Source organism: Choristoneura fumiferana, chromosome 29 (genome assembly GCF_025370935.1).
Source record: "Choristoneura fumiferana chromosome 29, NRCan_CFum_1, whole genome shotgun sequence".
In the NCBI taxonomy this organism is placed as follows: Eukaryota; Metazoa; Arthropoda; class Insecta; order Lepidoptera; family Tortricidae; genus Choristoneura; species Choristoneura fumiferana.
In genome coordinates this window covers 6,050,499-6,064,652 of record NC_133500.1, presented here as the reverse complement: position 1 = coordinate 6,064,652, position 14,154 = coordinate 6,050,499, and the positions used below count along the sequence as shown (strand labels likewise).

General features: G+C 37.2%; 1 protein-coding gene across 1 annotated transcript in view; it reads right to left on the bottom strand.

Moving 5' to 3' along the window:
• LOC141444380 (uncharacterized) overlaps positions 1–14,154 on the bottom strand; it is a gene marked incomplete at its 5' end in the record, with an annotated part of 169,354 nt that overhangs the window by 40,142 nt on the left and 115,058 nt on the right. The window contains 1 exon segment of the mRNA XM_074109934.1: positions 12,616–12,774. Coding sequence (XP_073966035.1) covers positions 12,616–12,774 — 159 coding nt within the window.

Below are 14,154 nucleotides of genomic sequence, written 5' to 3'. Positions count from 1 at the left end.
ACGGTTCTTGGGGAAAATAAAATAAATCACGAAGTTGTTTTGCGTCATGGACAGTTTGCTTGCGTCAAAATAAGGCAATTCTTTGAGGGCGTGTGCACTGTGCTACAATAATGTGCGATTGACTAGGCGCTGCTGTAGCCGCATGCTACAGAAAAAAAAGTCATTTATTTATTTGTCAATAAAGGTCTTGTGCCTCTAAAGTGTGTGGCCTTGTGCTGTAAGTCTTGTGGCAAAGCGACAGCGTACGACACTGTGTGCCACAAGACTTAAAGCACGTGCGTCAAAAATTGATAAAGGTAAGGCCACAGGGGTCACATTTGTATAATTTTAGCGTAAAGTTTAAAAGTAAAACGTACAAACAAGATTTGATTTTGATTTATAAAAAATTGTAAAGAAAACGTTAGTTTTCAGTTTAACTTCAAAATTCTCGATTCGCATGTGCGGATGCCGCACGCTGATCTTGCCGCACGTGCGTTAAAACTCGCTACAACCTCAAGCGACGTTGCGTCAACGCAAACAAGGAAAATCATGTATTTTACGAACTCCCTTTATTTATTCGATCATTCGCTATAAAAAGGGATTGCCTAATTGACGTCTTTTTATGAGCTTACACGATAATTCTGAGTGAGCAAAATTTCGTTTACACATTTCGTCTTTACTTGAAAAGGCTTTATGATTTTAGGCGAATTATTGAACTGAATTTCTCTCAGACTCAACAAAAATCTACTCAGTTGAAGTAGTATTTGATTTGTGTTGTTTTTGTGAATTGTTTTTATAATCAAAATTTTTGTGTTTTAAAATATTTTCACGTTTTTCAACAGGTCGACGAGAAATAGGTAACTACGTATTGTAATACCGATGTCAGATTGAGGAATCAATTACCAAGTGACATCAGGTGGCCTCACCCGGTTGCCAACTTGCGTATCGCTTAAGGGCGTATAGACTTGACAGCTCCTTTGCTGTAAAGGGACCTTCCACGCGATGTTTTTTCACACCTTTTTGTATATCTATACAAACGCAAGTCGAACGCTTAGCAAACGCAAGGAAGCCGACACGCTTAAACCTTACACACGATCCTTGCGTTAGTATTAATACAAACGCGCGCAAAAAAATCAGAATGTTTCATTTGCGCCAAAAAAGTGTAAAATCGGCCAAAACGCGATGAGAACGCGCAGAGGACACGCGCGCATGAAAAACGCATAAAAGTCGCGTGTAAGGTCCATTAGCGACAGTCTCTATTCCGAGACAATATTGTGACACACCTTTAGAGTCTATAATTGTCGGGTAGGTATCAGAGATCATAGTCTGATGTAAGAAGGGCCTAAAACGTGGTAGCCGGGGCGTAGCACGCCCCTCTTCCAGACAAAACGTCGCCCTACAAATCAACCGACGTTGGCACGACGTCAACTTGACAACTAAGAGAATAATAAATTACGCTGGACCCGTAATTTCGTGGTACATTAGTACACGATTTGTCTGTAAAAAGGATTGGGGATTTGAGTCAATTGTTTTTTTTTTAATCCGCTGTTACAAAGAATTTGAGTAGGATGGTGGCCCGGCGTTTAGGTAACCGAATTTATATTTTTTTGTTAAAATTTTATTGATTTTTTTTTTCTCTGACTATACTTTTTTGTTGATTGTAATTGCTTTATTATTCTATCTATGTAAATTTGACTTGCAAGTTTGAACTAAACATACAATAGGTTTGTGTACCTACGTACGTATATGTGAAATTCAATTAAGGTTGTATGTAATGAAACAAAAACCTAGTAAAACTTTTTTTAGGTCCATTTGATTTTATATGTCTAATGGACAAAAAAGGCCACTTAAGTTCCATCGATAAAACGAAAATAAAAAATACATTTCCGATTTGATCCTAACGCAACAAAAAGCATTTGTATCGTGTTATATTGTATTAATAAAATCTCATTTTGGAAAAGAAATGTTAGAAATAATTCTATTTATTTACAAGCCCATTTTACTAATGATAATGAAACACAATTCCGCTAATATTATAGACGCGAAAGTTTGCAAGTCTGTTTGTTTATTATGCGAAACAGTTTTCGACCAGTCGATATTATATAGACCCATTTATTTGTTACCGTATAAACCGCTAAACCGATTTAGATGAAATTCGGTATACATATAGTTTGAATACCGGGGAAGGATATAGGATATTTTTCATCCCGGTAAATTGCAGTGCCCGCGGGATAGCGATAAACGAATTCTACGCGGACGGAGGGGCGGGCAACAGCTAGTTGGACCTTTTTTCCTTTAGAATATATACTTACTATGTTTATTACAAATACAAAATGCTTTTTTTTATTCGACTGGATGGCAAACGAGCAAGTGGACAAGTGGTGCTTATTTCATTACCCGTCCTAGTTTCCCCCAAAAAAAAGTTTTACCAAATCCCACTTTCTTTCTTCTAAAAGTAATGTGAGCGTCCCAAATTCCGCCAAAGTTCGTAAAAAAAAGTAACATTTATGAAAAAAGTATGTGAATACTTGGCAAGTTCAGGCGCTGTTAATATTCAAACCGCTTCAGAGTATTTTTGAAATATGATATTTCTTTATAACGAGACTGCGAAGTCGGGACATCAAAGGGCCGTAACAGGTCGACTTTATTATAATGCTATTTTATTATAACGAGCTTAAGGTTCTAAATATAAAAGTACTAACGACTCGCTTTGCTCGGGTACAATTTAAAAAGTCTGTACCGTAAACTGCTTCAACTTTGCCCTCTGGCCCCAACATTGCCTGATTCGATTTAGAGTCGATAACTTAGCACCCTTTACGTTTTAAAACTTTTATCCCCCTGTAATAATAATTCCCGTGTAGATAAAAGTTTAAAACCTATAAGAGTGCTAAGTTATCGACTCTAAATCAACTCAGGCAATGTTGGGGCCAGAGGGCAAAGTTGAAACAGTTTACGGTAATCAAAGGCACTTTATATTTTTCAGCTCCATTTCCCAAAAAACTTCACACGCACGAAGCCAGTACGTCGTCCTGCCGTTTTAGCTGAAGAAGTATCAAACAGACACACAAATTCTCGCATTTATAATATATACTTATACTGAGTGGCAAGAAATCTGGCCCTCAAATATATGTAGTCATAAGTAATTTTGTATGTCATCATCATCATCCCAGCCTATATACGTCAAACTGCTGGGCACAGGCCTCCTCTCGGAATGAGAGGGCTTGGGCCGTAGTTCCCACGCGGGCTCAGTGCGGATTGAGAACTTCACACACACCATTGAATTGCTTCGCAGGTTGTGCAGGTTTCCTCACGATGTTTTCCTTCACCGAAAAGCTCGTGGTACATTTCTAATGTAATTTCTAATTCCGAAAAACTCAGAGGTGCGAGCTGGGATTTGAACCCACGATCCTCTGCTTGAGAGGCCATAGGTCAAACCACTCGGCCACCACGGCCTCTAGAATTTTGTATGTAGAGTGGGCCAAATTTTGTGCTGCTGAGTATATAAGCAGGATAAACCACAAAATTACAATTTTTAGCAAACGTGTTGATGTTAGGTATAAAATTATTATGTACGTTATCAAGACGTCAAAAATATCTACATACTTTTATGGCACTGACCATAAAGATCGATGTACTATTTTGTTAAAACACTAAGTGAAATTCTTAATACTCAAATACTCGTACTATAATAAATCTTAAACCAATTAAGTAAACTGTGCAGTGAAGTGGTTGTAAAAAAAAATCTGTCATAAAAAATAATTACTGTGCCGTGGAAACAAAATTGCTGGAGAAAATCAACATTCCGATGTATAAGGTATGTCCAGATAAGACTTGGATTCGACGCGCTATGGCTCGGCCGGTTTTTTGTGCTATTAAGCAAATATATTAAAACTTAACACACATCTTCATTTGCGTTTATAAGCAACTAGCTTTTGCCCGCGGCTTCGCCCGCATGGAATTCGGTTATCGCGCTCTGTTCCCTCGGGAACTTTGCATTTTCCGGGATAAAAAATAGCCTATGTCACTCTCTGGCCCATAAATTATCTCTATGCCAAAAATCACGTCGATCCATCGCTTCGTTACGACGTGAAAGACGGACAAACATACAAACACATACACTTTCGCATTTATAATATTAGTATGGATAATAATGTTAGGGAACTAAATAAATATTATCCATTCCAAGTGTTGGTATTTGTAATCGTATTTCAAGGTTAAATGGATGAATAGGGAACTATAATGCTCTTATTGTCTGCCTTTGTTAGTAATTCTGGGATAAGGCTGAATAGAGTAATTAAGCGGAAGCGGTTTAATTCAAGGTATGAAGTTAAAGGACCGCAAAACGTGAAAGCATAAAGTTAAAAAAAGTTTATCGCCAACTTTAATTTGATCTTCTTATAAAACACTTAAAGTAGGCGCTTGCCAAATATATGTTTTTTTATTTAATTAGACACCTTGTCGCCACCTTCTCGGATAATACGGCTCTGTATTATCATATGATTGTATTAAAGGGTTTCAGCTTGTGCTTGATTGATAAATTTTTTTCATCACACTTGCTCTCAAGCAGTGTTGCAATGTGCAGGCTAATTTGGTTGCAACCCCCTAAATAAAGCCCAATGTACATTCGGTACCCTAACATACACTTTTCTATGCAACTAGTATGAAAAGATGGATACTAAGTTAGGGAATCGACCATACTGGGCAGTGCAGTTCTTGAGCGGAGCAGAAGCTCCCTAAATACCACCCTGCTCTCATGCAGCAGTCCTCTCCCTGTACCCTGCTACGAGGGGACGGGGCTGCTGCTGCCTCCGAACTATACGCCAACGGTATCGTCATTTTTTTAATACTTTTGCCGTTATTAAGTAGGTGCGTCATCATATCAGCCGTAGGACACATGATTTTGAATTACTTGCACAAGTCTATTGGTAGAGTCATTCACGATGACGCGTGCCGTGACTCTTATTACAATGTCATTAATGTCTAATTTTGACAAAATCATGCGTCTTCGTGGATGGCACTAGGTATAACTGAGCTTTAGATCCGCGTCCGCTTCCGCTGTCACCATGCGTTAGCCCTTAGGCTTAGGCTGTTTACTTTGAAGTGGCGAGAGATCGAGAGACGCTGGAGGACCCTGAGTATCACGGTTTATTCATGGACACATCCTATTCCCAGAGCCGAATAAGTGCTCGAAAATATATATGAATAATGGAGCAAATCGTGATTAAAAATAACCGAAAATATAGAGCTATCGAATTGAAGTAACGCTTAAAAAAAGAACGAGAATAGGATGGTTTTTCCAGTTTAATACAAAGTACCTGGGCGACCGAGCTTTGCTCGGGCTGAAACTCGATAATAAGCGTTTTCCCAGAGATAAGATCAAACTAGATCTCTATTTGTCATCCTCGAAAACTCCCTCATACCAAATAGATAAAAAAAATCTAAAGATCTAGTTTGGTTTGGTCTTAACTCTGGGAAAACGCTTATTATCGAGTTTTACCCCGAGCAAAGCTCGGTCGCCCAGGTACTTTGTATTTAAGCTGGAAAAACCATTCTATACTCGATCTTTTTTTAAGCGTTGCTTCAATTCGATAACTCTATATTTTCGGTTATTTTTAATCACGATTTGCTTGGCATATATTACTAGCCCGACTGTTTCGAACCATTCCGTGGCTCCCTTTCAAACCAACCGTGAACTTCAAAATGCACTCGTTTATATGACAGAAGATGCTTACAGGGAAAATTTATTTAGTCTTACTTTCGTCATTAGTATACCCGTGCAAAGCTGGGGAGTAAATTAAATAAGGACTATCGCGTATGAATTCTCCGCTAGAGGCGCTAGTGTAGCGAGAGGTTTCCGAAATGTCAAATGTTACTATTTTTGGGTGAGCTACGCGGGTTTATTTATTATAATTTTGTGAATATTTTGTAATAAGTAGGTACCTGAAATTAATTAAAGCAAATATGCGTTGGATTGGACAATGAATATCTGTATTTTGAGACTGTTTTGTCTTCCAGAAACCTTTGTCCTCCTTTTTTCCGAACAAAACGGGACTACGCAACACTGTGGCATGCTCGATATTTTTATGTTACGGTTTTAAGGTATTAAATATGATTTTGTAAATTTTGTTTTCACGCCCGTAATAACAAACTAACCACTATACTTCAGGCAGGCTCGAGGTCTACAGTGGCGCCAGCTGGCGAGCGCAAAAACGGTAGCCCTCATTCTATTCACGGAAATTATCACAAATTAGTATTACCACGAAATCAGTGTCATCAGTGTGCTGCGGTGAAGGAAAAACATCGTGAGGAAACCTGCACAAACCTGCGAAGCAATTCAATGATGCGTGTGAAGTTCCCAATCCGCACTCGGCCCGCGTGGGAACTATGGCCCAAGCCCTCTTGTTCTGAGAGGAGGCCTGTGCCCAGCAGTGGGACGTAGCAGCTGGGATGAAAGAAACTTCTACGAAATGAAACACTAAGATAATTTCCAATTCACTGAAACAATAATTACCTATACGAACGTATTTTCGTATTTTTACTGCCAAGGCACAGTTGCTACGTTTATTTTCTTAACAGGAAAGCCGTAAAAATAAAAACAAAAATCGTTAAGTAAGCAAAATTTCTGAAGTTCAATTATACGAACAAAATATTCGACCAACCGCTACGTCTGCCGAAATCTGTTCTTCGAAACAACCGTGTTTTAAGAATAGTACGCAAAAAACCCCTGATTTATAAAGCCAGGCCAAGTCTTAATAAATCCGACCCAATCAATGTTGTCGGCATGAAAGATTCAGCGCATACATAGCTAATGCCCCGGGCCCGGCCGTATTAAAACCCGGCCGACGACCTACAAAATTAATCAAATATTTCCCGAGCGGACGGTACAGTTGTGCACAGCGTTGGATACATATTTAAACTTATAAATAAATGTCGTGGGAATTAAAATCTATAAGGCACTTCTCGTTGACACAAAATTATGTAATTTGGCAGGAAAAGCTTTACAGCACAAGCACAAAGACAAAGAAAAAGTTTCATTAACATAAAGCGAAGCTTTTTTTTGCATAAGAATTAACAATCTACATCCATAAATAGCACATTTGCTGAACATTTTACAGATTTAATATCCCTTGAGCGCCATTATACAAACAAATGTTATACAAACCGTTGGGCTGAGCCTACATGCACCATAATCGTTGCGAGCCTAAGATAAGAGACTTGACTACTAACCCTTAGTCTACAAGAATTAATGTATCTACTAACAGAACTATGGATTTAATCTGCAATAAAATTATTATAATGATTATTATAAAGTCCATGTATACGTATACTTGACGCTATGGCTGTATAATATATATATGCCCTCGACGGCACATTCGTGCCCAAGCGTACAGGCTCAGAAGGTAGGTATGTTGCGCCACGGAACCGTCATCAAATCCTTCTGAATAAACAAGCAAAGAAGTATCTTTTGCTAGGAATTGTTGGCCATAGTCCTTGTTTTCGATTCGAGTTACTCCTAAGTATTTCATTTATACTTAAAAATGTTACTAAATTTTAAAAAATGCAGCTCTTTTGATATTGCCGATAATTTCTCCAATTTCATCATTTGAAAAAAAAAACACACTTTTAGTTAATGTTCCATATTTTTTTTTCTTCTTTATGCTAAAACACATTGAAAAAATCCCAAAATTATATCTAACGCTGGAAATCAAACTAATTCCTCACCTAGATTGAATTTTCAGGCATAGTTATATTTTTTTTCTATTTTTTTTAGTTCCGATTTATGGTCATTTGTTTCGATATAATTTTGGAAAAAAAACTATTTTTATACATTCTCTTTACTACGTACCTGCTTAACGTGTATCACTGTACGTATACTTATTAACTTAACATACAGGGTGTTCACAGATACGCCTAAATTAAATACATAGCTTACGGACTGTCAGGCGGGCAATGACGACGCATCTGCCGCTTTGAGCGATGGCCGTACCGCGCCCCATTAGGCTGAGTGCGGGCTAATTTAAGCCTGTTTACTTGGAAAAATGCGGCATTGGTTAAAATTAATGTAAAAATGGGAATATTTTGAAGCAACAGGCATTTAGAACCACTAATGCCACTTGTTATTATTATTTCATTGTAACTAACCTCTATGGATTCTGTAAAAAAGGGGGAAATAAATCCTACTGTGGCTTATTATTATTATGAGCAAGTTGGATTATAGATAACAAATATATTTATAAATTTTAAAATTGAGAATGCATGATACGATTGAAAGGTAAAATTTCAATTAATCCTACTAAGCATATACTATAGCTTTTTATTAATTACAACAAAAATTAGCAGATTTCATTAAATAAATATTTTCATTTCATATAAATAAATTTCTTGAACAATATAAAATTGATGTTTTAGTAAAAAATCTTGTATTATATAGGTACTTTGTGTATAATGGTTATACATTACTGTAGTGAAGGTAAGCTAGGAGCCTGAATAAAATGTGATTTATTTATTTATTAAGGATCACCAACAGACAATACATCATACAAAAACATAAATATCTAGTAGAAGACATTCCATGTAGATGTTTATCTGATTATAGTAAACACAACTGTGATGTTTTACTAAATAAATAAAAAACATCCTATATATTTTCATTATATATTATATTTTCAACCATTTTTATGATTAAGTAATGTTTTTACAAAAAAACACTATGACATGCTTACTAATATACTTCATTAATATTTAATTAAACGGCAGATTAATAGACGAACAGTTAAACATCTAAAGCCACCAGCCACCAGCGTTGGCCTCTACGGCCAGCACTATGCTGAGCTGAGACCGCTTCGCGATTTCGCAAATACTGTCATTAATATTTACTTTATACTTGTTTTATTTTGTGTACTTATGTAATTTGCGAAATGCGAATAAACGTTTTCTATTTCTATTCCTATTATTTCTAAAGATTAAACAACTCGTTCATCAACAAAGGCTCTACCATTTCCTTACGAAATTTATTTTAACAAAAAGTATTCTGTATTATTAGATTAGTTCACTTAAGTCGCCATCCAAAGGCAGTTTCCTCGTAATTCCGTTGTCTTTCGCACGCTCTGAGAAACTATTTGCTGTTACAATGAGAAAATGTTTTTCCTCCACGCCTGAAGGAACTATTGTAATGAAGTTAAATTTGAAGTTAATGAAACACCCTGTAGTCGAGTCTCTTCAACCTATGATTAGAAAGTAGTACTAGGAGACCTTAATTTTAGAAGAAAATAAACTTTTACTTATTACTAGAATCATTGACTCTAGTGACAGTACGGTCGGTTCCCTAACTTATGTATGTATGTATATCCACTTTTTCATAATAGTTACATAGAAAAGTGGATACTTATGTTAGGGCACCGACTGTACATAAATCTTCATTAAAATATACGTATTTGCAATTTATCTGTTTACGTGACATAAAATTGGTCCTTCTAATGTTAATGCTGGACAAATGTAATGCAATGATTCAATTGTTTACATATTGTCTAATTATTTAGGATCTTCACACTTTGATAAAAATTAAATCACAAACTCATTATTACCACAATTTAAATAAGATTTTTTTTTAGTTGTGTTCGTTATTGTCAAGGTTTCTGTTAAACAAAATTAAAAACAAACGGAACAGGGACGAAACCGCTAAAGCTTATTTAGTTACATAAAATAAAAACTGTCCTTTTAATAATCAAACAATTAAACACTGACTGAAATCTCAGTCGAATCGTTCAACGCCAACAAAACCCCTTTCCTCTTTCAGCATCCCACGTCAATACAATTTGCAGACTTAAGCTGTCCTCAGCTGCTTTGGCGAGGATTTAAATCACACAAAGGAACGAAACACCTCCACCGAATAGGTATTTATACACAAAGACTTTCTGGATTCGCTATTTAAAGCCAAAACTCTCAAGAAAATGTCGAGAAAAATTCTAAAATTTTGCTTCGGAACTCAGATTTTACCGTTCTGTACCTTAATGGTAAAAGGGCTAGGTGAGCTGTTGTCTATCTATCTGACCATCAATCCGTCACTCTATCTGCCACAGTTATGTATTTTTGAAACGTATTACACCTTTAAACTAGAATAGCTAGACTAAGAATAATTCATTTCGGCAAATGCCATATTTTTGTACAATTTTGACGACCGGATGGCCAAGTGGATAGAGAACCTGATTACGAAGCTTGAGGTCCCGGGTTCGATTCCCGGCCGGAGCAGATATTTGTATGAATAATACGAATGTTTGTTCGCTGTTGTATTTAAGTATGTATTTATCTATATAAGTATGTTTATCCATTGCCTAGTATCAATTTTTGCTTACTTTGGGACTAGGTTAATTGGTGTCAAGTGTCCCGTGATATTTATTTATTATAATTAATAGCGTACAGTCAAGAAAACTGTAACACGTACCAGGGTGGAACCTTTGAGCTACTAATGTCATGACATCCCATACATTTGCCAAAGAAATCATAGCGAAATTTATTATGAAAAGGTTCCACCCTGGCACGTGATTCAGTTTCCACGACTATACAGTCAGTATCAAAAGTAGCGGATCACTTTTTTACATACTCTGTCGTTTTAACACATTTGTCATATTTGTATGGTGTTAAGTACGTTGCTTTAAAACGACAAAGTACAAAAGTATTCAGTTACATACACATACATTATACCTACGTAGCACCTCCAGTAGGTTTATTTAGCACTAAGAGTCTCTCACCCACCCAACATCACCACATTTATGTTTTAAAACAATGTTAGCAGAAATTCCAGAGTTTAGACCCGGTTGCGACTGCGGTTTTGCAAGTTCTAATTCCGGGTTAAATTGTTTTAGAGTAGTAATACAGTTAACCTTCATTAGTTAACCGTTACTTTGCGGTTACAGTTTGAGGCCTTGATCAATGTATACTCGTAAATTCATCATCATCCCAGCCTATATACGTCCCACTGCTGGGCACAGGCCTCCTCTCAGAACAAGAGGGCTTGGGCCATAGTTCCCACGCTGGCCCAGTGCGGATTGGGAACTTCACGCGCACCATTGAATCGCTTCGCAGGTTTGTGCAGGTTTCCTCACGATGTTTTCCTTCACCGCTAAGCTCGTGGTAAAATTCAAATGTAATTCCGCACATGAATTTCGAAAAACTCAGAGGTGCGAGCCGGGGTTCGAACCCGCGACCCTCTGCTTGAGAGGCGATAGGTCAAACCACTAGGCCACCACGGCTTCAACCACTCGTAAACCACTCCTACTCGTAAATAATGTCACACCAATTTCAACTGATGATATCGTAAACAAAGGCCTGCAAGAAAATCACGCAAGTTGCATTTACATTCATGCTTTATCCCTTTATAGAGCAGACCAAAATCAATCTTATTTTATTAATCCATAACACTCAAAATTAATAGTTCACATACTGTTATGTATTCAAAACCTTATAACTTATTGGATAGATTGTGAAAAAGATGGCACGAAAAAAAGTCTTGCTCTATAAGGGGTTATAAAAGGCAGTTATTAATACAGGTGACTGAGTAGTATAATCAAAATGTTAATATCGCTTGGAACTCATCGGTATTTTTCGGATTTCTGAAGATTCAAATGAGAAAGTAAAAGACAACCGATCTTTTGTTTCGAGTTCCGAACGATATTAGCAAACTACTCGCATTTAAGTTTATAGATAAATGTATGCCAGAAGTGCAGCAGTAACAAAACACTATCTCAAAATATTCGTCCAACGAATGAATTCAGCTATTTCTAGGTCTCCACGGCTGAATGCCTCAACGTCCCATCGTTTCAGCGTCGGATTAGTCAAAATTGAGCTCTACGTTTTAGGTGTAAGGGTAAATTTTATTCAATAACAGAAACTTGGCACACTGAAGCCTTCACGTGTGTTCGATGGACCGTAAGGCTGTGTGGATAGCTTTCGGCAAATGCCTGGGGGGCAATTCGAGACTCAGCCGTACGAGAATTTCGATCGAAAATGGAAATAGAACGTAACGTGGCTTTAAAAAGCGTTTAGAAACGTAGAAATTGGTTGAAAGATTGATCGATAAAAAAATGTCAAAGACCCAAATAGATCTTGTTTAGCTATTTCGATTGAAGTGTTTTTATTTAAAAGACGAGAAATCGAAACGTATTGCGCCTTAGTTTGTTATTTGAGGCGCCCTCCCTACCGTCCCTCTCACATTCATATTAAATAACATAAGCGTCAGTGGGACGGCGAGATACGAAGTTCGAATTTTGCACACTTTTGTGGTGCCACTTTAGCCAATTTTTAGCTAGATCTAGCCACATTAACGAAATAGTAAGCTACAATAAAAAAAATTAGTAGCCAGTTACCACTGTTTCAATCAATTTTATTTGTAATGTAAAACGTACTTCCGTGCGCTACCTACGTAATTCTTGAGTTGAATATCCTTCAAAAAATAAGTAGAAAAAACTAAGACAGCCGAAAAAAACGAAGAAGCCGGACCTTCAGCATCACAAGATGACATCGATTTTGAATATTTTTTTCCGTAAATAATAATGTAAGAGAAAGACTAGCAACTTTTTATCATATATTTAGCTACTTTTTCTTTGGGCAAGGTAGCAACTATTCACTGTAGCATCCTACCTTTGTCATCCGCCCGGAACTCTGCCTCCAGCTCGGCCTGGCTCGGCTGTGGCTCGGGCTGCTGTTGTTTGCTGGTCTTCATGCTAATGGACTTTCTGGTCTGGTGCCCGCGGAACGCCGCCTGGATCTTCGTCGCTGCCTGCTCTTCAGAGGTGCTTTCTGGAACAAAAGAAATGAATGGTCAGAACGTGGTGGTTTTATTACTTGCCTATGTGCTTTCGGTGGGTCCATATTGGCTGGCATACTTATCGAAAGTCCGAATGTAATGTTTGCAGAATGATCGTTTGTCGTAACTCTTTTTTCACTGAATCCAATAATTAACTAACTTAGTTTTCTATAGGATGAACATTTACAGTTTTCAGAAAAATTTAAGGTTTCATTGTGAGGAAAAAATATTACTTATGGCAAACGATGGTTCGGACAAACACTATAGTATGACTAGCGAAACGTATGCGAACTTTTGGCGCTCCCGCTTTCGATATTGGTATATTCAATTATTGATTGCAACCATTGTATTTACAAGATGTTTTATTTCTTAACAGTGCAAACATGGACCCTACTAAGGCATAGTAAAAGCAATACACCTGAATTGTGATTCACTTTGGAACCTTTTCATAGTAGAAGTAATAATGACATAGCATTGCTTGACAATAACCTAACCAACAAAAAGTTGGAAAGCCCTTTGTCAATTCAAAGTTAAATATCTCAAAAACGGATGAACCGATTTTGATAAAACAGGTCTATGAACCATCGCTAGAAAATCTGCTTCCAAATAAGAAAAATCGCATTCAAATCGGTCCACCCGTTTAAGATCTGCGGTGCCACATAGCGGTCAAACTTATAACACTCCTCTTTTTACGTCGGGGGTTAAAAAAGTCTATGAAATGACTGTTGCCAATGGTAGAGTATGCATGCAAGGCAGAACAATGACGAAGAAATCGTTGGTTGAATTGCGTCAAGCGTATATCTTAACAAAAGAACCTTCAAAATACTCATTAGTTTTAGTTATAGAAGATTTGCATAGCAGCTAGAAATCTAGGCCACGAGAAATGGTTTCGGCTAAATGTAAATTACCCTCAACGTAATTTGTTATTCTGACAAGTGACATTTATAAAACTTAGTGTAGCATTAAAAATATCGCGGCACAATTTACGAGTCACTTAGACCGGTCTTGCCTTAACACTATTTACGTACTACTATCCTAAACTTAAAATACTTACATAAAATTAAATAAAACCTAAAACTGAAAAAAAATACTTAGAGTACAGAAATAACTTAGGTAAGGTACTTGCTACTTTGGCACGGTACCATTATGAGCCAAATAAGTGGTCTATCTATTTTTAAACAAGTTCCTATCAAATGAATATGTCGCTAAAGTCGAACTTTCAAGTTGACAGACACGTTTTTTTTTTTTTTTTTATATACGACTGGATGGCAAACTAGCAAGTGGGTCTCCTGATGGTAAGAGATCACCACCGCATAAACATCTGCAACACCAGGGTTTGCAGACGCGTTGCCAACCTAGAGGCCTAAGATGGG